This window comes from Labrus bergylta, chromosome 8, assembly GCF_963930695.1.
Source record: "Labrus bergylta chromosome 8, fLabBer1.1, whole genome shotgun sequence".
In the NCBI taxonomy this organism is placed as follows: Eukaryota; Metazoa; Chordata; class Actinopteri; order Labriformes; family Labridae; genus Labrus; species Labrus bergylta.
The window spans coordinates 11,250,050-11,276,816 of record NC_089202.1 but is presented as its reverse complement, the minus strand read 5'-3'; the positions used below and the strand labels follow the sequence as shown (position 1 = coordinate 11,276,816).

At 38.8% G+C, this 26,767-nt stretch overlaps 4 protein-coding genes across 8 annotated transcripts in view; 3 read left to right on the top strand and 1 right to left on the bottom strand.

The window, feature by feature from the left end:
- The first annotated feature begins 254 nt into the window (after positions 1–254).
- rundc3b (RUN domain containing 3b) lies at positions 255–10,313 on the top strand. 4 transcript variants are annotated; one of them, XM_065957852.1, is made up of 12 exons: positions 324–465; positions 629–695; positions 3,877–3,992; positions 4,539–4,672; positions 5,801–5,883; positions 5,989–6,078; positions 6,465–6,545; positions 6,702–6,876; positions 7,219–7,376; positions 7,939–8,085; positions 8,770–8,894; positions 8,973–10,210. In XM_065957852.1, exons 4-12 carry the CDS (start codon positions 4,643–4,645, stop codon positions 9,116–9,118), a joined length of 1,035 nt encoding a protein of 344 aa, XP_065813924.1. In that variant the 5' UTR covers positions 324–465; positions 629–695; positions 3,877–3,992; positions 4,539–4,642; the 3' UTR covers positions 9,119–10,210. The 4 variants fall into 4 exon arrangements, with proteins under 4 accessions (XP_020497612.1, XP_020497611.1, XP_065813924.1 ...); XM_065957851.1 differs by having other exon boundaries at positions 427–545; XM_020641956.3 differs by lacking the exon at positions 629–695 and having other exon boundaries at positions 255–465; positions 8,979–10,313.
- Positions 10,314–10,737: 424 nt separating this feature from the next.
- On the bottom strand, positions 10,738–16,316 carry slc25a40 (solute carrier family 25 member 40). The gene is made up of 10 exons (XM_020641957.3): positions 16,118–16,316; positions 15,891–15,991; positions 14,771–14,830; positions 14,111–14,217; positions 13,941–14,008; positions 13,438–13,562; positions 12,675–12,958; positions 12,455–12,536; positions 11,916–11,996; positions 10,738–11,041 (listed from the first exon to the last, which is right to left on the bottom strand). The coding sequence occupies exons 2-10, from the start codon at positions 15,988–15,990 to the stop codon at positions 10,908–10,910; spliced, it is 1,041 nt and encodes a 346-aa protein (XP_020497613.1). The 5' UTR covers position 15,991; positions 16,118–16,316; the 3' UTR covers positions 10,738–10,907.
- A 445-nt stretch (positions 16,317–16,761) lies between these two features.
- dbf4 (DBF4-CDC7 kinase regulatory subunit) lies at positions 16,762–22,769 on the top strand. Its single transcript, XM_020641982.3, has 13 exons — positions 16,762–16,976; positions 17,119–17,219; positions 18,557–18,708; positions 18,820–19,023; positions 19,146–19,196; positions 19,286–19,355; positions 19,443–19,531; positions 19,667–19,712; positions 19,864–19,909; positions 19,998–20,123; positions 20,627–20,720; positions 21,412–21,527; positions 21,676–22,769. Exons 2-13 carry the CDS (start codon positions 17,189–17,191, stop codon positions 22,436–22,438), a joined length of 1,788 nt encoding a protein of 595 aa, XP_020497638.1. The 5' UTR covers positions 16,762–16,976; positions 17,119–17,188; the 3' UTR covers positions 22,439–22,769.
- A 2,037-nt stretch (positions 22,770–24,806) lies between these two features.
- adam22 (ADAM metallopeptidase domain 22) overlaps positions 24,807–26,767 on the top strand; it is a 60,250-nt gene continuing 58,289 nt past the window's right edge. The window contains exons 1-2 of one of the 2 annotated variants that reach the window (XM_029278903.2): positions 24,807–25,180; positions 25,442–25,602. In XM_029278903.2, coding sequence (XP_029134736.2) covers positions 25,084–25,180; positions 25,442–25,602 — 258 coding nt within the window. In that variant the 5' untranslated portion in view covers positions 24,807–25,083. The remainder of the gene's footprint in view (positions 25,181–25,441; positions 25,603–26,767) is intronic. The other variant, XM_065958013.1, reaches the window with a different exon arrangement.

Genomic DNA, 26,767 nt, shown 5'->3' with positions numbered 1-26,767 from the left:
CTATTTTGGAGGCTCCTGTACCATGGACCGTAGGTGTATTGCAATCTCAAAACACAAAACAATAAATAATTAATACAACTATGTAATGCCACATTTTTGGCATTTGAACCATTTCAATTTCTTCATTATTTTTAGTTACTTTAGAAAAAGAGCAAAACTTGGTTCCCACAAGCTCTTATTCTGAAAGAAACAACCGGAAGTTCTTGGTCTTGACTCGACTGTGGTGCCCGTGATGCCCCCCCCCCCCCCCTCCCTCTCTTTCAGCTGAGCAGCGTGTGTTCCTCGGAGGTGACGGAGACAGCTGGTCCTTCCCTGGTCCTGCAGAAAGGGAGCGGAGCCTCCGGCCGCAGCCACGGAACACAAGCCCGGGATGGCGTCGCTCGGCGTGGGGCTGCATCTCAGCCACAGGCGGGGAGCGGGCAGGAGCCCTGCGGTGGAGAGGAGGAATCTGCTGACTGTGTGCAGGTGGGGATTCCTTACACTGGTCTTGCTTTCACTGACATTGAGGATGAAAACAGCGTCTGCAGATCGATGTCTGGCACCAGGTTTGACCATTTCATGTGCGTGATTGTTAGCTCGAGGAGCAGGACTGAACCGCGTGACTCCATCCTTTTTTTTTTTTTTTTAGAAATATGACTTCATATGCAAAGAGAAGAAAACCTGCCTGTGTCCGATGGATGAGCTGCATTGAAATAGTAGGCTAGCCTTTTTTTTTCTCCTAGAAATAAAATCAACCATCTGACCTGAGGTAGCCTAAATAGCTATCATGTGTCTTTTTTGCATTACATTGTTATAGCTACCAACCTAAACGCTCATATATAATTACACTATCACACTATCCACTAGTATTGATAATTGTTAATGAAAACACATTTCAGCTTTAATTACCCACAAATTCAGTTCACTGTGAGATCAATAGCCTGCCAAGATTTAAGAAATACTGAAGCCAGGAGTCCAAATTCCTCAATCACTCCTACACCCCTCCCAAAAGGATTTGGATTAGCAACAAAGTTAGATTTTTTAAATAACCTTTCACGTTTTGTTACATTTTTTTCAATCTTAAATTTAAAGATATACACTGTCTTGAGATCTACACATATTCTACTTTTTTGTAGAATAAACAGTAACCATTACTTAAAAGATGACCTTGTTTTGCTCCTTGGTGACTGATGCTTGAGGTGTGCACACACATGTTGTCTACTTGTTAACGCTGCCTCTCTGTAGTTGTCTTGTTAAGGCTCTCTGGGCTCTGCCTATTGATTTGTGGTCCTCTCGGTGCTGCTGGCCGATGTCTGTTACTCCCTGACGTCCCTGTGGTCTGCAGAAAAGTAGAAGAGGATCAGAGCGGAACACAGAAAGGGAAGGTAGCGAGGCGTAAACTGTGAAAGTTCAGGAAACAAACTAATAATTCAGCACCTGCTCCTGCTGCTCAGTCAGGCAGTTTGCATCAGAACAAATTTTCCAGCCAGAGCTCAGGGGTGTGACGGTGCATGGTATGATTTCCTCCATTAGTGTCACTTGAAGCAGATCTAAGGTAGAGTAATTACAAACAGGTTGTCCTCGCTCGCTGACCAGACTGATTCTTCCTCGCCTCTTTCTGCCTCCTCACCAGCCATCAGCTCAGACTGACAGCCAAACTAAACGGAGGAGGGAAAACGGTGTGAAACATGATGGCAAATTGACAAAATGAATGTCTAGGAGAATAAGTACTACATGGAGCTTACAAAGGCAGAGGATATAAACATCTTAAACCCATTTTTTATTATTTTAGATATCTTACAGACGGTGAACACAAATGTGTCCCTGACTGAGAGACAGCAAATTAAATTGATGTGTTTTTTCCCCTGATTATATTTGCCTTTTGTACTCTTATAGCTACTGATGTAAAAGTCCTCTAAACCTACACTGACAAGTGTTTTTTAAAGATGTTTTTTTAGGCTTTTGACTTTATTTTGACAGGACAGCTGAAGATAGAGGAAATGAGGGGAGAGCGAGTGGAGGATGAAATACCCCAAATAGTGTCAGGCTTGGATTTGAACCTACAACCAGTGTGACAAGAACTGTAGCGTCTGTGCTTGGAACATGCTCTACCATCTAAGCTTACCCAGTAGTGCCCCTCTATAAATGAAATAGTTAAATAGTTTCCATTGCAAGTACTTATTTCATCAAAGAATTCATAAATTACGTTGAAACCTTGTTGAGGATTCCTGATGATTTGTCACAGCATGAGAAGCACAGGTGTAACCCACACCGTCAGTGACAACTAGTGTGTTTCATTTAGTTTTCCCACAGAGCTTTTATGGATTTCATTGCTGTTCAATATGATTATTTACATCTTTGCTTTTTCAACTGTTTGACTGCATGTGAAAATGTCCTCTTCAAACCTGGTGCCGTCAGGAGGTGTCCTGCTCACGGTGTTCTGTGTTTGTTGTGGTGTTCAAACCTCTTACGTTCAAGAGTTGCCACGTCACCCTTAGATGTTAGTGACTTCCTCGTTCATAAGAATGATAAAATACAGCAAAAATATAGGTCACTCGTGGTTTGAAAGGATAACAAGCAGACACTGGTTATTGTTGTCAGTCTCCTAGCAACAGGTCCGTCACGACTTCAAACACTTAAACGCTAAAACTGTGTATTAGACTTTCATGACAACCTCAGGAGTTACATTTGGTGCAGGACAAATGAATACAGCAGTGTGGGTGCACGGTTTCTTTAATGAGGATTTTAATCTACTCAGTATGAAAGAAGATCCACCTTTATACAACTGCTTTTGAATTCTTTCAATTATTTAAGTATGTATTTTTTATTATCTTTGTAATTATTTATGTCAGAAGTATGGCCAACTTATTATTGTTGTTAAAACCAACTTCACAATGATATATCTTATAAGAAAAATTCAAGTATATTATCCAGTGCAGATGTTCTCAAACTTTGAGCCTGCACCTATTAGTCCTTTATAAAAAGCTGAATAAATGTAATGTGTTTTCCCTGCACAGTTTATGAAGGATCAGGTGTTGTTACGTGAAAGACAAAGATTTTTACCATGTGATGATGGAAGTAGTAATAACTGTGAGGCTCAGTGCGATATATTCTACCAAGAGGATACACTGAGAATAAAATTAATACACAAGATTTCAGATTATAAACACATTTTTCGGAATGAGACCCAATCAAAACACACAACACTCTGTGGTCACTGTGCTGCTACGCCACGAGATGAAAAGAGATATGAAGTGAGATTGTGTATGCTCATGTTAGGCTTCAAACAATTTGGCACAACAGAGCACACACACGCTGACACTTTGCAGTCTTGTCCATTAACTTCCTGTCTAATTAGCTGTAATCAGGTTAGAGTCGCTCAGTGCACATGGCAGTCATAGTGGGCAGCACGTTATTGCAGCTTTCATCACAGGATAATAATCACAGGCTCATTAAAACAGCGGAGAACAGGGATGTTTATTTGTCTTGCCCTGTAATTAATGACATGAATACGAAGTTCTGTTTATTAGTTTGGATATTTAGCTGCCAGTGTAAACATGGCAAAACATCCTTCATACATTTAAAGGGATAACCTCCTCCCTAAAGTTAGGGGAAGATATTTAATAAAGAAGAGTCAAAATTGAAGTTGCAGAGGCAGTTCCTTTACAGTTCCCATCATGCAACCAACAGCATGTTTTCATTAATATGCTGATGAAACTTCATGCAGTGTTTTTTTTTTTTTCTTCACATATGTGTTTTCTGTAAGCCTGAACTGTTAAACACAAGTGACACCCTCTTTTCTTCTTTGGGTGTAACATTGGTGAAGTCGCCCTTTAAGCTGGACTTCCAACAAATGATTTAATAACCAGTGTGTCTTTTTTTTTATTCTCTTTTGAGGTTTTCGGTGAAGACTCTGCTGGACCGCTCTTGTTTTGACACAATAGATGACTCGTCTCCAGAGTTTGTTAACTTTGTTTCCATCCTGGAGCATATCCTCAGCCACCGACTTAAAGGTAAAAACTAAAGCAATACTCCTTATCCACATGCAACCTATACACATATTTGAAATGTTTTGTAATGCAGAATTCAACGTCATCTTTCTTCTCTTCATTTGATACTTCCTAGGAGAGTTGTCAGGAAGTGAGAGTGTCAAGTGATAACAGCTAAAAATAACCATGGGACATTGTGGTTATAAGCTTCTTTAGACCTCCTCCATTATAGCTGTCTCATTATGACACTGGGAGAAGATATTCTTAGTATAAAACACAGTATGTTGTCATTCTTCTCAAACTATAAACTGAAACCAAACCTGTCTGTTAAAGGTCTCATTCCCCAGCCACAAAAACAGGTGCACAATTTCTGCCACTACATAGTCATTTCTGTTTATTTGTTTTGACATGACGGAAGGTGCTTTGTGAATGGTTTAAATTAAGAGCTTTGAGGGGTGCCAGTGGCCTTGTGGTTGGTTTGCCCAAAAATACATCTAAAGAAAAACAAATTGAGAGCTGTGAAAGAAAAGTTCAACCCTGTACAATCCTTTTGTCTTTCTTTTCACTCAGGTCAGACGACTTGGTTTGGTTATGAGAGTCCTCGCAGTTTCTGGGATTGCATAAAAGTTGCCTGCAGTAAAGTCCCGCATAACTGCATCCGAAGCATTGAGAGCATGGAGAATGTGCGATCGTCGAGAGCCAAAGTGAGGATAAGTCTGTCCTGGGTTCCAATTTAATTTCATCAGAGAGCAGGGGAGAAAACAAGATCAGTTCTGGAGACAAAGGAGAGTCACATTTTCACAACACAATTGAAAATAAACAAAAACATGTGTCGGATTTAGAAATATATCATCAATATAAATATATAATAAAAAAGAAACATAAGAAATAAAAGTTTTATTGTCCTTAAGAATTCTGACCTACATTCATAATGCAGATTCAGGCATTGTCAAGAACACACGAACACCTACAACATGACTCAGACTTAACCTGTGAGTAACGGAACAAACAACTGGAGCAAATATTGTTCTTCAATCAGGCTGCAGGAGAGAACCACAAGACTTCCTGGTACTCACTTAAACACACACACACACACACACACACACACACACACACACACAGGCTGTCTTTTAAGAAAGAAATTGTGAAGCAATGCTTTTGGCTTATTAGGATTTTCAGTTTTGAAACATCTACAGTATATCAGATCCACCTCTGCATCTTTAATTAGAATTAAGTACTAAGAATACCAGGGGAAAAAAATACATTTTACATGGTTCTCTAAATGGCACAACATTTTCAAACTATTTGCACTCAGAAGTTAATTGTTTTCATTCTAGTGGCTTTTTAAAGGCAGTGTCAGTAGATCTGTTAGACACTTGCATACTTCCCCTGAGGTTTTCTTTTAGCATCGTTAGCAGGTCTGTGTAATATGTCGATATCTAAAGGAAGGATTGGCACAAACTTAGGTACCTACTGTACATTTGTGCTTTTCAGATAATGAATCTCAACAGCTCTGGCTGAATCCCTGACATTTCTACCACCCTCGAAGCTAGACGATTAGCATTTTGAGTCAAATCGAGTAAAAGGTAGCTGAAAATATCCATCCCTGTAAGAACAAAATAGATTCACTTTGATAATTCACTTTGTAATCCTCACGTAAAAGTATGCTAAACTATCAGCAACACATTGACATTTTAACACTGTCATTATGAGTATGTTAGCATTCAGTGTTGATTCACAGAACAGCTAGCCTCACTGTGGACTCTTAATTTCCTGTTTAAGGGTTTTCTTGTCCTAGAAGTATCCTCTGACAGCTCAGCATTTCTCTGCAGGGCAGAGCATGGATCAGAGTGGCCCTGATGGAGAAAAGAATATCAGAATACATCTCCGCTCTGAGGGATCTAGAAACGACCAGGTCGGCATGTTTTATGCATAACCTTACATCCAATATGTATTCTTTAGCCACAGAGGAGAGTGAATTGTATAATGTGTTGACTGTGTGCACACGTGTGAACTGTAGGAGGTTTTATGAGGATGGAGCGATAATGCTGGGAGAGGAGGCGGGGCTGTTAGCAGACACACTCATCGGACTCAACACCATCGACTTCAGGCATGTTCTGCTGTCTCTTCCTCTACTTCTTTTTCACTCTCGCTTTCTCTCTACTTCGCACTGCTGGAGTATAGCTGTCTTAACAAGTTTATAGCATGGAGTCACTACGCAATAAACATTTTCATCCGGCATTTCTGAGGTTGATCAGATCTTCGTCTTAATAATGAAATGAGGTTCTTTCTGATTTGATTATGAATACAACAGTGTAGAGTACAAGGATTTGTCACCGTGAAGGCATAGCAAAGCGTAACAAGGGGATTAGGATGGATACAATAAATGTCACTGAGCATCCAATTTAAGCACTAATTACCAAACAGAAAGATTGTAGCACTGCTGTAAAGGAAGGGCTGATGCTTTGATTTGATTATCCTGTCTTTTCTCTTCAGCTTCTGTCTGAAAGGAGAAGGCCTGGACGCTAGCTGCCCCCCTGTGATCGACTACACACCTTACCTGAAGTTCACGCAAAGGTATTGCAGCGTATTCGGCCGGTAAAACTGGATTATGTTACATGTTAAATGTTGTATTTATTGGGATATACTTGGTATCTATTTACAGCATATTTATCATGCCACTGCTGTGTAGGATTTGAACTAACACAGCTCACATGCGTGCTGTCTTCGCAGCGCGGACAGCATCAGCAGCGACGAGGAGGAGATGAGGACTCTGGGCAGCAGCGGCAGCGAGAGCAGCACCCCTGACAAAACGGCAACGGCCGCCTCCATCTTCACTGAGCAGAGCAACCTAGTCAGCAAGTGCAAACGCTTTGAGCAGAAGTATCGCATGGCGCTGGAGCAGAAGGTAGCACCTGTGTGTCTATCTGTGGCGGAGTGTGTGTTTGTGCTATTTTGGTGCGATGAATTGGATGGTAATATATGCCGATGTGACATTTTACTTGGTGTGTGTATAATAATGAGATGCTGAAAGTCGGAAATGCCAGGAGGAAACAGACAAACACACACTGAGCTGAATGTTACTTCTTGCATATAACACATCTGTAATGTTCTCTGTGTGACTTCAGCTGTTATTGAAGATACAGTGGAAGCCCTCTAGTTGTTTTATTTGATTTGAGCCATTAAAGAGATAATAGTGGCAAACAAAAATCTCTGTTTCTGTGTATGTGTGTGTGTGTTTGTGTCTCAGGGTTACCTTGAAGAGCTGGTCCGTCTGCGTGAGGCCCAGCTGTCAGAGGCCATGTCTCACAACAAAGCTCTTCAGCAGGGCCTAACAGACATGCACCTCTCACACACGCTGGAGAAGGAGCAGCTTGAGTACATCGTGTTAGAGCTACAGGATCAACTGTGAGTTCAGCACCAGCTATTTGTGCATGTGAGGCCGCTGACGGTAAGGTGGGGGGGGGGGGGGACTCTGCAGCAGATCCAGCTGTGAGTCTGACATTTCAGGAGTCAGGACCCAGCACGACACTTGGAGGCAGCAGGTCATTTGTAATTTATGTGTTGTTAAACCAAACGCGAGAGACAGCTGCATCAGCGCTGCGTCTTTTCCATTTCAGGTTCCAATCAGTGAAAAACAAGCTTTCTCAAGATTGAGCATTAATTCAACGTAGGCGGCAATGTCTGTCGAGAGAGGGTTTGTGTCACGATCTTTGGAAACAACGCTGCGTTCCAAAGACAGAGTGATGAGTCAGTGGATGTTTTCAAATGCAAATAGAGTGAAAAGAACGATTGAGATACAATAAAATCCACGAAATCACAGTACTGGATGAGATTTTTGAAGAAAGAGTGACAGATGTAGGATATCTGCTGTGTGTTTTGCTTCACCTTTCTCTGCGTTGTGCAAATATTTCTTGCTGGACAAGAAAAGGTTAATGCTAAGTTATTGATGTTGTCTATCTGTCTTTAGGACGGTGCTGAAGAACAATGATTTGCGGTCCAGACAGGAGCTGACAGCCCATCTGACCAATCAGTGGCCGTCTCCTGTTGCCTTGGATGCCAATGCCGTTGCCTTGGATACGCTGCTGTACAGGAAGAGAAGGGGACAGTGGGAGGAGTACGTAGATGTTTATCCAGACTCCAGGTTTAGTTCGGCTATGTCAAGGGCTGCAGCGAAACATAATATTAAATTAATATTAATCATTTAATAGAAATAAGAATAGGCAATGCAGAACTAATAGGGATCCTAATAAAGAAAGAGAGAAATAAAATGTATGATAAAATATGAAAGTCATGAGGCATATACTTGGCTATTTTTACTGACATAGATCTGAGATGTTGCTCATGTTATTTTACCATGTTCATGAAACTGGAAAAAGAGGTTAATTATAGATTTCAAGTTTGCAAGCAAAAACATTTTTTATGTAATATTTCCTGGAAAATTGTATTGACAAAAACATGGAGCAGGTAAAAAATAAATTCACAGCAAATTGTTCAGAATAAAAAAAAGTCTGAAAGTTGTGAAAATGCCCCATAAATTAAGTTATTTTTGTGCTGTACTCTTGTCAAAACAATCAAAATATTTTCAATTCAAAATGTATTTAGAGAATATCCCATTGTCACGGTTGCGCATCCGGGATGTGAATATGTTTGACACATTTGATTTTTGAATTACTTTAACAAATTACTTAGCTACATAAATGATTGTTTTTTTTTCTTGTTGCCTTAGTTTTTTTTTTTTTTGCCTTAGCAACCTTTTGGATTTTATAACTGATGTGATCATTTTTCTCTTTCCTTGTAGAAAGAGTTTCCAGAGTCTGGAGCAGCTGTCTGCAGACATGAGCCTCTCCCAGACATCTCTCGAGCCATCACACTCGTTGAGTCTGGAGGTCCAACCAACCGGCAGCTCACACTGGTCCCAGCAAGGTACTGTGTTACGTGAATGTTGTTTTCTCCACTCTGAGTCATGCATTTAAAAAAAAAAAAGTTTTTATCTCATATCAGGTAAAGAAGAAACTCAATCTTTAAGAGGTCTGTGCGGCTCCCTGACCTCAGTCGCCAGCTACAAGTCTCTGGCCACCCTGAAGTCCAACGAGTGTTTGGCCAGTCCTTCAACAGAGATCTGCAGCCCTGACATCACGCCTTCATAGCTAACAAAAGACTCATAAAACAGACCATACCCAGGCCCAAACAATCCAGGAACTTTCTAAATGTAGGTGATTTTGTTTTGCAGTGTGGAGACGTTCATGTTTAGATGTGGAGCCTAGAGCTTCAGCAGAAGACAGACAGGTTTTCTTGCTGAGAGTATGATTCAGCATGTTTTTTAATGCGTTAAGTCTCAGCACCAGCTCAAAGGGACCGAATCATGTTTTCTAAATGTTTGTTTAGTGACTCTTTAGAGAGGGATTACAGCTTCATCTTCATTTTCTATTGGTCTGTTTTTTGATGCAAGAATTATCATTTCACTTTACCATTTAAAGACAGTGATGAGTTCCTTTTTTCAACCCCCTCTCTCTCTCTCTTTCTTAAAAAAGGGTTCTTCAAAGAGATCTTAGCATGCTAAATATACTGTTGAAGGTCGGATAAAGTTTAGGAGAAAAACACAACACTTTAATTGTCAACACTCTTGTCACTTCAAATCATTTCCTCAAGTTGACAAGGTATTTATTATTATTAGAATTTTATTATATAAATTCTTATTTTACGATAGTGACCGTATTTTCCACTTTCATCAGTTGCTATCTCACATGTGTTCAGGTGTAAATGTTCTCAGTTTTTGATTTTATGGTATGTTGCCAGTGTTGGTTATGATACAGTATGAAATGGTTTCATTCTCAGGTAATGATCACATATACACTAATATTGGCCTCTTCAGTCTGGGTTCATTTTAAAGTTCAGCTTCATCAGACAGACTGGTGTTAAACCCTTTCACTATTCCAACGCAGTGTTTCAATGGCTAGTTACCACACATAGATCATTAACAAATGATCTGTGTTAGGATGTGTTCCAAGGATATCCTACAACGGCTATCTTTGCAATAAGGAAGTCTAATAGCAGAATATCCGTTTAATGTGATTTGTATTATTTGTGACTAGCCGTGTACCTCGACACTGGAGTCATGAGTTTGCCTTTAGCTCATTGCAGCAGTCATTTGCACAGCCATGCAGTATAGTTTTGATTTCTTTGCTTTTATATGCTTTGTTTTGAATAAACTCCACTTTATTTAAACGGTGAAAATTGAATGAAGACGTTTGACTTTCTTGTTGACAATAAACAGGTGTGTGGATACAGCGTGTGTAAATCAGCAGGTTCAAATGATAAAAAAAATAAAAAAAAGTATTGTAAGTACATTGAACCTTTTAAGTTGACGTGTCACAGTTTCTTGTCATACATTTTAACTCCAACTGTAATGGCACATTAGCTTTTGTGCATTTTTTTCTCTTCTCATCACAGGATAGGAGTGGAAGTGCAAAACCAGATTCCATTTTGATGCAAGGGTGACACTCCTTCAGGAGTGACACACACAGGAGTAAAATGAGATTTTTGTCTGACATATGTGAGGACTTCAGGCACAATGCACATTATCAAAGAGCAAGAAAAATATATCAAACTATGGCTGCCATCTACTGGTTGCTTAATACATTAAGTATGATTTGAACACAGATGAATAAAATATCATTCTTTACAATTGTGTTAACAGGATCTATAGTGTTGAAAACAAAACCATAGAATATTAAATTACAAAATATAATAAAAAGCTTTTCTTTGAAATTTGTCACCTATAATATATTTTTTATGCAGTTTTGGATCAAGAGAGTTATTATTTTGTTCACTTCCATTTCTGATTTTCTTTCTTAATTGGCAACATGAGCCTTTTCCTCCCAGGTGTAGTTAAGTAGTAGTTATAGTGGTGGTTGATGTGGAGACACGTGACACCTCTCAGGTGTTGCTGGTCTGCAGTGGCATGAGCATCCTCTCCTGGTTGTGTTTGCGGAAGAAGGCTTTTCCAAACTCGTACGTGCTGATCATGATGGCGCAGGCTGGAGCCACTTTGATCAGCCTGGGGATGAAACCTAGCAGGGAGGAAACCGGTTAGAGCTACTGATGTGTCATTCGCTTAAGTACAAGGGCCGTATTTACAAAGCCTCCTAAATAATAACAGTTGCTCATAGTGACAAAATTCTAAGAAAATTATTTGAATCAGGACATTTTCCCCGCTCAAAGGTAAGGCTAGTTCCTTGTAAATGTGAAAGTTATTCACAAAACTTCTTAGCCCTTTAGAGAGCTCCTAAGGTGTAAAACTGTTACGAGGAGGACTTCAGAGTTGCTCAAGCTGAGACAAGAATTGAGAAATGTTCTTCAAACACGACTTGAAGAACATTCTTATTGAAGCATAGTTGGGCCAAAAGGACATAAATTATTTAAACAGACATTTCAGCCCATCTTTGACTTTTTTCGGTGAGTCATGCATGTTGAGTTTCTCTCCATGCCGTCACCTCCACCACAGGTGCATCCAATCACTAAATAAAGCCTCAACACCTGCTGATGTAACGATCAGCATGTGATTTCAAACATTTTACAGGCTAAAAACTTTTCAAGTATGTTTTACAAATTATCACACAGATGCTAATTTCATAGTGTTCATGATTACACAACGTCCGACTAGATTATATGGTTGACTTTTTTTCTCAACTTTTAACCAATCACAGCTTCTGAAAAAAATGTGTCATACCTAGCAACGGGGGTCCACCACGCCTCCTCACTAAGATAAAAGTTTCTGTCTCTTCCTCGCTCAGAGTTGCTCTAAGAATGTTCCTCAATCACTCCTCGGCTAAAAATCCTGGCTAGCTGCTAATTTAGGAGCTATCTGAAAGAATTCTCAGAATGTTTATGAATACGAGCCCAAGTGTAATGTAAAAAAAAAAAAAAGGTCACAAAAAGATATACCTGCAAACAGTCCCCCAACACCTTCCTGTGCCACAATCCTGCTCATAACACTGAAAGTGGAGGAGGACACCTCATGTGACACTGAGAAGACAAAGACAACCACAAACATTAACTGACCAAAGCAGGCAAAGTTTAAATCATGTAATAATGTAGTTTTCACACTTCATTCCAAAGCACTTCACTTTTAACACGTTTAATCAGAATAAAGTTGTGGTTAGTGTGCCATTATGTTAGCAGAGAAGAATGTTTAAAGTAGTTTTTATTGCACAGCAACATTAAATATAAAATGTCTCTACTAAAAGGTATGTTGTTTGGTTTTATTAAATATTAATAATAAGTATGTCCATCAGTATTTCAAAAAATATGACATCCTAAAATATCTTTCAGTTGTCCACATCTTAAAATATTTTCAGCTAACTTGAACATAGAAAATACATTTTCTGAGGATTTTGACTTTGATCTTTAATTTTTTTTTTTTTTTTTAACAATCTTGTGAAACACTCACCATTTAAACATTAAACAGATAACGTCATGCTTACAGTTCTTGGCTTGTAGCTCCCCCAGCTCCACCTGCCTTCTTGTTTTGACAACATCAAAGGGTAACGTTATGATGGAAGCAATCTGAAAGAAACACATGCTTTAACCACTACAATCATTTTTAGATTAAGGTCTATTTATGAATTGGGATGTTTTTGATGAAATAATCAATGACCTCATCGAAAGGTTTCAAAAAGCTCACTGGTGTGGAGATGCACTTACAGAGCCAGACAGCGCTCCAGAGAGGAAGGTAATGGTTAGCGTTGGCTCTCTGGTGTTGTACTGTTCACACAGCCAGCCCTTGCTCTTTTCGTAGTTGTACCAGTACATGGCTGAGAATGGAACGTCTCTGTACAACGTGGGCCCCAGACCTCGCCACAGAGACAGCCAGCCTTCTGTCTCTACGGCCGAGCGGATGCAGGCAGTCAGCTCCCTGTACGACTGTTTCTGAGACTGCAGCTTTGTACGGATCAGCTCCAGAGGGCTGATCACTGTTGCTGAACCCACTGACAGAGAGGGGAAAGAGAAGCTCAAAACATACTGCAGATGAGGGTAAGAACCAAAATCATTCTGTCACAGAGAAGATATCCTAAAACACAGCCGGATAACAAAGAAATGTAATTATCACTGAATATGATTTTACAGTTTCGTGGAGCATTTGATAGAAAATAGTTATGAATCATTTTATGAATCATCACAAAGCATATTTGTATAACCTTACACACTTACTTTTTTTTTTTTTTTTTTTAACTCTCTTTAATAAAGGCTCATTAGTCAGTGTTAAAAACTTTGCTGAACCTAGTCGGGGTCAAAATGTATCGCACTAAGTTTTCAAATGAAATCTAGTATTGACAAGAGATTCCTCTCCTCTGAGAAATATTCCATCTTCCTATACACAATAACTTGAGTAAAGATGATCAACAGTATCGTTGTGAATGCTAGTATCCAGAAAAACTCATTTTTTTGTCAGAAGTGGTCAGCTCACCTCTGGCGGTGGCTCCAGCTACAAGAGGAGCCTCTTGAGAGTAGTCTCCCATCCGGAGCCTGAGCGCTGCACACAGCTGGTCATAGCACGTGAAGTAGATCACTGTGGCTGGGATTGCCATCACACTGAAAAAAAAAAAAAAAAGCAAATATGTTAAGTATGCACAAAACATCCATCAACTTGTAACGCAGGGGATAGAAATCAACCACAAAAACAACGCTTTTGAATTAATGAACCAGATTTTTTTAAACACTCATTCTATTAACTATTAGAATGAACATAAAGCACTCTTTGGTAACCAGCCTTAAAGGTGGTTTGCCACTTATAGGTACATCTGGAACAGAAACGCCCTCAATGAATGCATCAGCTACATATTCAATAACTTCCCACTGTCCACATTTACTCAGTGAGTCGGCTTATGGTGGAGAGTAGACTGTCTAAAACTGACTAGAGACATGAGTGCAAAACATAAATTGTATACACATAGAAGTCTTTAAACTCACAGTGTTGGAGGTAACCCGCTCCATAATGACTTTATGCCTTCTTGTCGAATTATCTTGACAAAGGCATCCTGTAAACAAACACAAAAAAACGATACTGAACATAAAACAACTAAACCTAATCCTTTACATTTGATTTTGAAATGTAAATAGTGCCATGTGAAAATTCTTACCAGTGTGCCATTGAAGTGACCGGGTGCTTTGTACCAGGCCTTGGAATTTCCATTTTCACACACACATATGTGGTCCATGAGTCCATTACAGTAGACAAAGCATTTCCCTGAAAAACATGACAGATATGGTTTAAGTTATGTAGGCCGGAATAAATTATATTTCACTACCGAGGAAACACATAGAAGTTATATGAAAACTGCAAATGAATATAAAAAATATAAATACATTTAGGGTTAAACCCACCGTAAAAGGTGTAGGCTGAAGTTTTTGCTCATTATGCTGAACATTATTACAGAACGTGTTCTGTGAGGGGCAACTGAGTTTGAGCCACACCAAAAACTCAACAGAACAAAGTTTCATGTCATGCAAAAAAATTATTTACTTGAAATTTTCCCCTACTTCTGTTTGTTTTTCAAATACCTGTTCCCAGAAGTTTTAAAAGAACAGCACATTTTGATTTACTCTGTAAATAATCTGTGCTGTTTTAACTTCAGTGGGTCATAAACTTTCCTATAAGAGAACCATAAAGTGTATTCAATCACTTCTGATTCAGGATATTCTTAGTTTAATATAACAAGGCGATGGACTTAGACATTTTAATTCAACAAAAAATGTGCTCATCTAATGCTACCTGTATTAATAATGACACTTGATTTTACCTTTAGGGAAGGGACTTTTCTGTGCTTGCAGTCTGATCTTCACAACATCCAAAGGAGTGACTGAAAAAAACAAGAAACTTAACATGAGCCTCTATTGATGTAAATAACAGGTATACAGAAAATATATATCAATAATGTTAATCAGGACAAATGATCTGTTCACCCCCAAACTACCCTCTCTGAACTGTAAAACAGGAGAGCCACCCTGAACCCAGAGGACCCCTTTGACCCCCCCCCAAAAAAAAAAAATCTTTCATTACCTCTGCAATAAACACCCTGAACAAACTGCTACCACACAGTTTTTGTGCTTTACTTATAATCCTCCCATGATTGTTCACATATTATTGGTTTTAAGAAAGTTTGCACAGTGAGATAAAATGACCGAGGCGTTTTTTTAAGGTGTTTATGGCTCTTGGTATGAAACCACATATCAGATACATATCAATAGTTGTAAAACCAAAAACTATTTTGCTGTGATTCTAATCATTGCAAGACACCATTTTCATTATATCTGTGATGCTTGTTGTTAACCTGCATCTTACTAAAGCTTCAAATAGTGCAGTCACCATAGTGTAGACGACATCCCTACTTCTCTGATTTTGAACATTTAAATCGTAGTTTTATTTGCTTATTCAACAGGGACATGTGCAATAACATTATTACATGTGTAAAATACAGCTGAATGCATGCATACAGGTTTCTAGCCTTGTAAAATGTGCAACCCCCGTCCCTGGTTAGGCTTTAGGGTTAAAACTGAACTGAAGCATTAGACTTTATCCTGTTTCTATACAGTTAGTTGTCCTTAGAAACATGGCCATGGCATACTAGTTGGTTTCGCTGGGAGCAGAAAGGGTGGAAAGGAGAAGAAGAAATGTATAGCAGGGAAAGGCAACTCAAGAATGTAAGGGAACAGAAAGTTATTGCGAGGGAAGACAAAAAAACAAACAAAAAAAACGTGTAATTTGTGATGCCGGGGAATAATACTAGATACAAGATGATTTTATGTTTGACCTTTGACCTTAGGAAAAAAGAAAGAAAGAGCCTTAAGCCTTAATTATTTACATTAAGGTGCTGCTGGATGAGCTGAAAGAGGTAGAAACAGACACTCTGGGTATCTTACCGAACAGAGATGTGAGCAGGGCTCCGGAGCAGGACGCCACCATCTGTTGGAGTGGAGTAATGCCACCATTGGCTGAAGACGATAGACTTTGACCACTCATACTGTTGACAATATACGTATAATTAATATGTTATTAAGGATTCGCTTAAACAAGAATTTGCTTTCACAAACAGAGCTGGTGAACGCCATGAGGCTGTGATAACAGATGACATGATGGCAGGTCCGACCTTTTAATGCAACATGGACGCCTCGAAGTCTTTCATGAATACAGACATCCTGCTCAGGTTTCTTAAGTTTGTTGCCCGCATGTCAGTCGCTGCTGTCTTAATAGAAAAGCATATCTTCAACACGTGTGTGTTACATGGGCTTGTTACCCCAGCTAACTTGTCAGTCACTCAAAACATTGCATGATAACAGAAGTTACGTAGTATTGATTCCGGCACAGCACATTCTTTGAATTAACCTTACCCTAAATCCTTAACACAAAAACTCTGACATATTTAGCATAGCGATTTTTTTTTATTTTTACAAATGAATCGCTTTCTTTATTTTTTTTATTCATGAAAATAATGATTTGTTTTGTTTTACGCTGGTATAGCTATGTGGAAACATCACATGGGATCACAAAGGCTGCGTTTACCTAATGCTGGTGTTGCCAGATTTGAAGATTTCCGCAAACCTCAAAACACTTTTAAGATTGTCGAAAGTATGGAAATAACTATATTGACCTCAATAAAATGCGAACAATTTCTACTCAAGAATGAAGTCTGACAGTAAAGCACATATGTATCTAATAAACTGAAGTGAGCTAAGCTTGAGAACTAGTGTTTTCAAACCTCGTCATGCTTACGTTGACAGACAAACATGGCAACCTACACTTCCGTCACCATTGGATTTGAAGCGGGAAAGAGACGATGGAAGAGCGACTTATAAAGTTGAATTTCTCCATCAAAACATTGTTTAATATCTTCCCAAATAGACAACTCCATGCACACACTGCTAGTGTGTAGATTATTCTCGTGAATTTACGACGTTGTGTGAGGTAAGATGAGCAGAGCAGCTGACCGTGTCTCTGTTTGTTTGACGGTAAGACTCATCGTGTGTTACTTTTAAATTAATGTGAAACAATAAACTGTGTACACGACCTTTTGTTTTATGTTTTACTCGGTGCTGTTTTGCTTTCTGTTTGACTTATTTGTAAATATTTTGTATTGTTTTGTTTACACAGGCTACATATGATGACTTCCTGGGACGTATTTGTCAAAATAAACATGTTTTTATGAGTGAAAGAGAATAAGATGAAGCCAAGACGCACCCAGAGACATTCAGGTATTCTTACAATGAACTACTAGTTTATAAAAGCTTGTGTATTACTCACGTCTGTTTTTATGTTTTCTAGCGAAATGTCGAAACACCATGCACCTTAATAACTTATCATTTAGTATTTGCCTACTTGCACATAGCTCTGTATATATATATATTTATTTCTCGTTTACTGTACATAGTTCTGGTTACATCTGTTAGTCCGATCACTGTCCACTTATATCTACTCTTTTTATATTTTATATTTTTAAGTTAAGTTTAAGCTTTAAGTTGTATTTAAATTGACACTTAATATTTAGGTTAAAATGTTTTGTTTACTTGCTCTGTTGTTAATTTACTGCTCTGTGTACCTTTGAATTGCCCCCCGGGGACAAATAAAGTTTTTTGAATTGAATTGAAACGCAGGGTTAGATACTTATTTAACATTAACATTACTGACAGGTTTCGAGTTTCAGATTCCATCAATTCTTGACCTTCACTATTGTTTTCATTTAAGATATTTGTGCCACAGCTATTTACACTTTAAACGTGTATTATTTTTATTATTATTTATTTATTTATTATCACACATATAAGAATACATCAAAATAGGATTAACAAAAACATAAAAGGTGTGTCAGGAGAGGTCAAGAAGCCAACAGGCTTATACAAGGGACCTCACCTCTTAAGAGACAAATAAATCAACTAAACAAATTAAATTACGGTACACTATTTAAATATAAACACATTTACAGTAATACCTATACACGTATTCATACACACACACTTAGACACATACATACAATAGAAAGACTGAGCATGTTGACCCTCTATCAGCTAAATGAAACGGGCATTGATCTATTAAAAATGGAGTGAATGAGTGAGTTGATGGGGAAAAAAAAGAAAACAATGTATTTTATACTTGCAAAAGTTTGACCTCATGGATTAAATGTGAAGACAGTTTCCTTTTAAAAATCTCTGTAGACGAAGAGCCGTTAACAACTTAAATTAATTAATAAATTAAAGTTAACGCCAGGCAAGTCAACCTTTTTTAAATAACTTTTGATCTTGTGACAATAACCTTATAACATGAAACAATTTATACCTATGGGACAAGTAGCTTTCAGTTGGACAGACAATGCAATAGTATTCAGTTAACACTAGATTAAAGAAGTGTAATTTAGACATAACAGCAGTAATATTGCTGAAATGGTAAACATATCTGACCAGATAATAAGTAATCACTTGGTTTCCTACATAGTTGATCACTTACCGTCATTGATAAGATACTGTAAATGAAGCACTTCATCTGAGATTACTAAGGCACCCTCTCTTATTGTGTGATTTTTGTGATTGCCTTTTAGGGAAAGGCCTTGTTACTGGAGGTGATAAGGCAACACTGAGCCAAGCCAAGCCTGCTCAAGTCAAACCTTTTGCTGGGAAAGTGTTTTACCTGGATCTGCCATCTAATAGAGTAGCAGAGTCTTTGGAAGGGGACATAAAGGAACTTGGAGGGGTAAGGATAAAATTAAGTTAAAACTTCTATCATTTCTCCTGTGTAAGCATTGCGAACAAGCTGTTGGTATTAGGTTCATCAAAATCCTTTTTTCTCTCTTTTTTCATCCAGATTGTGGAGAAGTTTTTTAGTAAGGAAATAAAGTATCTGGTATCCAACAAGAGGGAGGCTAAATACGTGCATTGCCTCAGACAGGACTCTCCAGTCCCCAGCCCAGACTCTGCACAGAGTTCTCCTCACCCCCGCGCCAACCCGCCTCGGCCTGGCAGCCATGGAGACAGCATCAAATGCAAGTCTCAGGGCCAAACTGACACAGTAAGTATGCTGTAGGGATATGTTTTTAGAAATGTTCTGTCTCACTTCTAATATGTGGCATTTTCTTTCTAGGGGACCTTTACTGTTTTGTTAAGTATTATTTTCTGTTTTTTGTCTTGCAGTTTGTTAAAAGTAGGGGGAAGTCTTTGGTGGAGAAAGTGGTGAAAGAGCAGGTATGTGAAGTCAACGCTAATGAGTTTAGAAAGGAAGTGTGATAAACTGTTTTGTTTTCTGTGCTAATACACACATGTTTGTTTTGTAGGAAAGGGTACAGATGAACAAGATTCTGTCAAATGCTTTGGAGTGGGGTGTGAAAGTCCTTTACGTAGATGGTATGTTGGATGGGGTTAACTGGTTTTTATGCTGCATTACACCAACCATTAGGTAAAGTAGTAATATCACATTAATTTCCCCTGCAGATATATTAGCCTATGTTCGGAAGAGAAAAAGGACTGTCAGCGGCCAGCATCCTGCCACCACTGCTGTAAAAACAAGTTTACACTTGCGGGTTCGTAATCTTCTATGAATTCCTTGCAGAAATTTGCTTATATTGTTGGATCGTTGTCTAAAAAATTGCATAGATTTTGTAGATGTTTGAAGAACATTGCAATGAATGTTTTTTCCCCCTTGTGATTCTTTATAGGCCAAAGTTGAGACAGCAGCAAAACACAGCTTTCTAAAATTGAAAGGTAAATAATTTAAACAGTGTTAACTAGTTTTCCCAACCTCTGTCCTTTATCACACAAACAGTCTTTTATTTATTTATTTTCAGGCAAAAAGTGTTTAAACTGTTTTAGAGACTTTGTATTGCTGCTCAAATCAGAAGTATTTTTTCTCCAGGAGGAAGGATCAGTAAACCGTTCATGAAGGTTGAGGACTCGAGCAGGTAAGAGACACAAGGTTAAAAAGGACCATCCACCATTTGTGTTTGACTTGTTTACATGTGTTGACTGCATGTCTTTTTCCTTCTTAAGACACTATCGTCCAATCTACCTCACTATGCCAAACATGCCTGAGTTCAACCTGAAGACTCTTCCTCCCTGTAGTCCCTTCTGTGTCGAGGACAAGGATCCTCCTGGGAACAAACAGCGAGGACACAGGTACACTTTAGCATCTCTGCTTCCTTTGTTGCTAACTTTACATGTTGACAGCATAGTATATAAGACCTGTAACATCGCACAATGATGACATTTTAAAAATGTAAAACTATTTCCATTTTCTCTTCCTTCTTTCTGTGTTTTGCAGTAAGACAGAACTGTTGTGCTTTGTTTTTTATTTAATAAACTGGTGAAGCCAAAACCACAAAAACACTTTGTGGGAAATCATGTAATTGACTCAAAACATTTTCCAATAATTCAAAAATGTATTTTTCAGAATATTGATTAAATATACATGTTTTTCATACACATGTATTTAATTCATTTTGAAACATTTGGATCAGAATCACATTTTAAAAATGCTCTGGGTTTAAAATAACCTTTGGACTGTTTGAGTTCATGTTGCCAGAACCAGCCATCAAGACTGAATTCAACTTTTATCAGAATGCAGAAAGTGTTTTCATCTTAGTTTTATTTGTGTAACCCCCGTCCTCCTGCTATCACAGTGAAGAGCCAGTACACGTCCGAAAGAAGAACAGAGACAAGAAGCGAAGCGGCTACTGCGAGTGCTGTTTGGTCAAATATGAGAACCTCACAACGGTAAGATATGACATTGTTAGAAGTTAAAAGTATGAGTGCCTTTTTATAATCAAAGACTACATGGACCAAAATCTCTTTTTATTTAAATAATCACCATTTTTTTATTTGGTTTTTATTTAGCTTTTAACTCGTTTCAGAGCTTTTGAAGAGTTATTATAGCCAAGACAATGAATAGTGTTCATACTCAGCTTACATGAATAGCTTCACCGTGGCTCAGTATTCTTAACTCACTGCTCAACTTGATTGATTTTTTTAAAACCATAATTTAGATCTGGATCTAAAAGTTTGGACATTGTTTGTCTGTTATTTGGTAAAGTGTTGTTAGTTATTCTAAATGAACAAATCTGCAGCTGGTAAATCTTGTTTTTTTTTTTTTTTTGCATAATTTAGCATTTAATATGAAAAAAAAAGATGAAGTGTGCTGAAAAATATATTAAATTCCAGTTGAAATATTGCTCTGTGCAATCAAAGTTACCCTACTATAATAAATACCTGTTCTAAGCTGTGGTATGTAGGACTTTCTCTTGTAATAGTTTTTCAGATGAAGAATATGTGAACAGTTTATTATGTGGCCGAATAAAACAGGGAAGAACTTTATCAAGAGAAGGTATTTTGCTCAATCGTTGAAAATTGAAAAGCTGTATTTAATGGAACGTTTATACATTTTTTTAACCCACTATTTCTTTAAAAGCATCTACAGAGCGACCGCCACAAGGCTTTCTCAAAGACTGACGAATATCTAGTTGTGGACAGACTGGTTTCAAACCTTCCCTGCAACTTATTTCACATCAAACCTCAAGTAAAAAGGTAACTTGTTCCCATTCTTGTAAAATCTCCAACATTATTGAAAAAACAGATCATGTCAGTGTGATTGTCTTTGCTTGATCTGTTTTTGACTCAATGATTTATTTGTCAATCTCTTCGCTCATCTCATCTTTTCTTTGATCCATGTCAGGCCCAAGTGCAGTGTTTCCTCTTTTCTGGTTGCTCCTGGACCTTGTGGGAAAACGGAGCTAAGGCGCGAGGGAGATCTGGATACCTCAGAGATTATTAAAGAAGAGCAGCAACAGACTGATGATGGCCGCAAGGGATCTAATTTAGGACACATTTTAAAAATGAAATCCCCTCCTGCCCCTCTGATTCACAAAGAGAGAGACAGACGGACTTATGGCACTCACTTGGGCAGATCCAAGCACAAACCTCTTGCACGTAAACGGCCGTGCAGACAGACTTCATTGACTTCTTGCACTCAGAAAGCTGGTAAGGCTGAAATTTCTCGGCCCGGTACAGAAACAGCACCCTCTAGAGGTGACATTACTGCCCCTGCTGCCTCTGGAGTATCTCAGGTTGACCCAGTGGACCGAATAATAATTCAAGATGATAACATCCTATCCTCTCACGTCTGCTCTATGAACAAGCATGAAGTTTGCCTCAGTGTAATAATGCATCCTGAGGAGTCGGATAAGAAGCAGGAATCATCCCTTTGTGAGGCTGTACAAAGTACAGTAACTGAAAACAACTCTGAAGAAGCAACTCCTCCCACAGAAAACTTTCCTCCTGTTCAGAAAATACAGAGGAGGGTCAAAGTTTATAAACACAAAAGAAGGAAAGTGGACACTCTTGTGAAACATGTAAAGCCAAGTGACATTCCTGATGACTCCATGCTGAAACTTTTTCAGTCAAGTGATAACATGGAGGTGGAATTTCTCGGGTTTTAAGGCTTGGCAAAGGAAAACAAATTACCGGTAGCTTCAGGGAAAAGCGATTGTTACCTACTCGATTTCAAGAACCACACCACAGATTGTGGCATTGACTCTGCAAGCCTAGACCTAGATCTTTTTGGTCTTTAAACATAAGTTTAATACAGTGTGAGTAAACACACTGTACTATTTTTATTTGCAGGGTTTGTATCAGATGTAAAGCAGCAGCTGATTTGCTGAGGTTTAAAGCATTGAGATGTATAACTTAAAAGAGGTGAACTAGAAAACAGCAAAACATATTTTGTGCTTACTAAAGCTAAAATGTTTGAAAATATAAAACAATGTGATATTTTGACTGTTTTTTTGAAAGGCCTTTATTATCACATTTCAGTAACATCTATTGTCTTTATCTAAATCTTCTCTGGGATGGGTAGAAATCAAATTAGGAGAATTGATAACTGGTCATTCCTTTTACATTCAGCTGCTGATATTTACATTAACACTGAAAAATGTAGAGTTCTGCCTCTAAACTTAAATGAGTGCCAATTTATGTGGTCATGTTTTTTTTTTGTATAAGGTAATTGTCTTTGTGACATGTCCATAAATAAAACAAATGGCAACTAATAACGGCAGGTAAATCCAAAGGCCCATCTCAAAATATTAACAGGACCTTTTTTTCCTTTCAGTTCTGAACAAAAACAAGCACTGTATTTTCAACAGCCTGTGAACAACTTAAATATTCTGTGTTACTCAATGAACTTTTACAAAAGTGCTTTTGTCATTTAACTGTTTCTGCATGTGGTCTGAATATTGACTGTTCAGATAAAGCATTAGAATAAGGGAGAAGGCAGCTGTAGTCATGATGTTTTGCATGTTTACACAATCGTCTAAATGAATCTTTACAGACAGGGGGAACTCATTGTATGTATGAAATACATATAGTTGATCCATCTACTGATGAGAATGACCTGCAGGTTGGCTGTGTGGTACTTGGCATTATGTATGACATTTTTAGGAGTCTTCCTAAGTGCACTTTAATGACCTGCCTTCTTGCGCCTTTTCTGATGCATTAGCTCAACTTCACCCTTTTCTCCCCGCGCTTAGTGCATTAGCCCGGTGCCCTTGTTTCCTCACTGTCAAATGGATGCACTGTGTCAAAAAGGGAGTCTTTGCCATTGGCATCAAAAGACAAAACATTGTGTTCCAATGCAAATGGACAGCAGTAGAGCAGCAAAGGAAAAGGGAACACTGATTGCTTGAAGATGACTTTATTGTCTTCAGTTGCTCAACATACCAATACTTTCTCTAATTCCTGGCGGTAAATGAAGAGAATTTTGGTTTTAGACTATTGCTTAGAAAAATAAGCATTTTGTCACTTACAGTGTGATAAATAGTGATGGGCAATTGTCACATTTTATAGACTGAACTAGTTGCAGCCCTACCTTAAAAAACAACCTTATAAAAGTCAATTGTCCAAAGTGTTTTGTTTTTTTGTTTCTCCTGGTGGCTGGTGTCTTTTCTGCTTACACACTTACACAATACTGTACACATTTGATCAGACCTTGTCTTACTTGTCCTTATAAGTCTTAAAACGGATGTCACTGACAACATGCAAACTATGAAAGCCCCAAATCTGGTTGTGGGATTTTAGTAATTATGTTTTTTTTTTTGTTTGTTTGTTTCAGTTATCTCGCTTAAGGTTTTCTAAGGAATAGAGCGTTCCCTGAATGTAAATTGTCTGGTGTCCGTCCACAATAAAGATGAACTGGCTCTAAAATCTGTCACAAATGTGTTGAACTTTTGCCTCAGAGCAATATCAGCTCCCCCCCTGTAAACAAGCACCATGTGTCTGGAAATAAATATTGGCTCTGGGGCAAATCCACACCTGCTCAAATCATCAGGTGTGTACATATATAAACAACTGTGTCGATCGTTGACAGTGCCATGTGGGATCAGTTTCAGATGAGGGTGCATAAATTGTAGAAATTAACATGTCACATAGGCTTTTCGAACATGTTTCATTTTGGTCTTTATGGCATCAGTGTAACAAATGTGCGGATATGTGAGAAATATTGTTCCAGCAATAAGAGAAAACAGTATCACAACACGCGCTCACACAGGAATCCATTAAGTCTGCTTTTTTTTTTTTGGATTCCTGACAGACGATGGACTAACTCGTAACAGAACTGGACAGGAATGGCGCTTCTGCTGCAATTGAACATGGAGGAAAATTAAACGAGGAGAAGGAAACGGGCGTGGATGTTGGTCCAGCAGCTTTCCTCCATCCCGTCTCCACTGCTCGCTCATATTTATGCATTAGGCGTTTCTGCAGTGAGCTGCTGGATATTGATGTGTTTTAAGGAGGTGTTCCCAATCCTCTCCTCCCCTTCATCCATCCCTGCCTTCCTCCCTCTCTCTCCCTCCCTCTCCTCCCTGCCTCCACCGCGCTGCTGATCCGCGGGATCTCGGTGCGCTTTCTCTCTCAGACGCGCTCGGCGTTCAGACTCACAAGGACCCCGATGGCCCCCATCCAGCGGGACTGCGCTAACCAAACAACCAGCCCCGGTTTCCAGCTCCCCTAGCGAAGGCAGGACCCTGAGATCCTGCCCCTGGAATACCGCATCGTTTTATAATTTCCAACAAAAGAGAGAAAGAGGACGGTGATGATGCTGAGGATGCGCCCGCGATGGTGGATTTCCCTTTTGTGCGTCTGTGGATTGATGCACTTCGGTCACCAGAGCAGCCCCAATGCCCAAAATGGTAACTGATGCTGTTTCAGATATGCTATTAATTGAATTGTTATCGCGCAAAAGCGTAAAATCCTCATAAATAGGCCTGTGTTGTTTTTTAAAATCATACCACCGTCTACCTCATGATCTCCATCTGAAATATATGTAGCTTGTGGCTGGTTCTTGTGATCAAAGGGAAATGGGGAGCAATCGACAATTTAGATGGCGCTGTTTGTGATGAAGGTATCACTCGTGTTATAAAATCAATGTTTTCCTCTTCGTCTCTGTGCAGGAGTCGCCTTGTCGAGCTTGAAGGCTCTTCGTGATGCAGGCAGGTTCATGGGGAAGGAGGACACGGTGCCTCTCCGCCTGCTCTACAGCAGACACAACCACAGCCAGATCACAGAGGACGAGCTCAGCACCAGGGTTAGAGCCAGCTCCGGATCCACTCAGGTAAACCGTGTTTTCAGCCAGGGGAGTGTCTACATGCACTGCTGTGTGTGTGTGTGTGTGTGTGTCTGCTTGTTTATGTTTTGTACATCCCTGCCCTCATCCTCAGCGGGGGAAATTAGAATACACTGCGAAGTGAATTAAAAAACAAAACAGGAAAAGCCTGAAACATTTAGGCACAGCCAAGCTGCTCTAATTAGACTGTCTTAGCATGCTATTTGGGTCATTGTTTTACATATCCCAACAGCAGACCATCCTGTCTTTTATTTAAATCAATTACTCAGCATGTCCTCACGTCCACTTTGTCAACACTGTGCATTTAGAAAATCACCAGCCATGGTCTTCTGGCTGTCAGTATAATTAATAATTCAGTGATAACTTGCATTATGTGTGCCCAGCTGGTTCGCTGTCCCAGCAGCCGTCTCACCTACATCAGCTCATATCTCATATCCCATTAAGCAGCATTTTTCACTGTATTCATGAATGAAAGAGACTAAAGATAAGCTGTTAGAGCTTGACCAGCATGTCTGATCTGACTATATTGTCACCAGGTTTAACGTACCATCTCACGGATATAATGGGATATGTGTTTATATCGTCTGATATGTATTAAGAGCAGGCTGCAAATGAAAGATATACTACAATAAAGGTAATGAGAAATAGTGTTATGTATACATAATCTCTCCACCAGAGGGCAATCACAGGTTTTTTTCACCCCACTGTTAAATAATCCTCTTTGGTACTAAAAGTCATAGAAGGTATCCTTATAAAATATGTCTTGTGTATTGTGTCATACACTACCATCTTCAACTAGAGCATTAAATTGGCGTGGATTTTAAAAGCAGGATAAAGGATCATTAGACGTTTCTCTGCTTAACACTTCTGATCAGTGGATTGATGTAAGATTTCTGTCTGAAACTTGTATGCTGCTGTCTTGGCCAGGACTCTCTTGAAAAAGAGATCTTTTATCCCAATGAGAATATTTTCCTATTTTAAAAATAGGTAAAATAATACAAAAAATAGCACATTTTCTAGCTGAGTAAAACACTGGTGGCTAGCAAATAAGCAGGCTCTTCATGGGTTAAGCTTTTATAATGTTTTGTAAATGAATATCCTCTAAACTGTAAACAAAGTTATGCACAAAGCTTCAGGTAGCTTTCTTAAAACC

Excerpts from the sequence above, each read along its gene's own strand:
- slc25a40 (XM_020641957.3), bottom strand. The coding sequence starts at position 15,990 with ATGAGTGGTCAAAGTCTATCGTCTTCAGCCAATGGTGGCATTACTCCA. Across the intron at positions 12,959-13,437 it reads AGCTGGAGCCACCGCCAGAG|TGGGTTCAGCAACAGTGATC; the intron begins GTGAGCTGACCA and ends CCTCTCTGTCAG. Across the intron at positions 12,537-12,674 it reads CTGGAGCGCTGTCTGGCTCT|ATTGCTTCCATCATAACGTT; the intron begins GTAAGTGCATCT and ends TGTTTCTTTCAG.
- dbf4 (XM_020641982.3), top strand. The coding sequence starts at position 17,189 with ATGAAGCCAAGACGCACCCAGAGACATTCAG. Across the intron at positions 19,713-19,863 it reads CAGCTTTCTAAAATTGAAAG|GAGGAAGGATCAGTAAACCG; the intron begins GTAAATAATTTA and ends TTTTTTCTCCAG. Across the intron at positions 19,910-19,997 it reads AAGGTTGAGGACTCGAGCAG|ACACTATCGTCCAATCTACC; the intron begins GTAAGAGACACA and ends TTCCTTCTTAAG.
- rundc3b (XM_020641955.3), top strand. The coding sequence starts at position 371 with ATGGCGTCGCTCGGCGTGGGGCTGCATCTCAGCCACAGGCGGGGAGCG. Across the intron at positions 466-3,876 it reads AATCTGCTGACTGTGTGCAG|GTTTTCGGTGAAGACTCTGC; the intron begins GTGGGGATTCCT and ends TTCTCTTTTGAG. Across the intron at positions 4,673-5,800 it reads TGCGATCGTCGAGAGCCAAA|GGCAGAGCATGGATCAGAGT; the intron begins GTGAGGATAAGT and ends ATTTCTCTGCAG.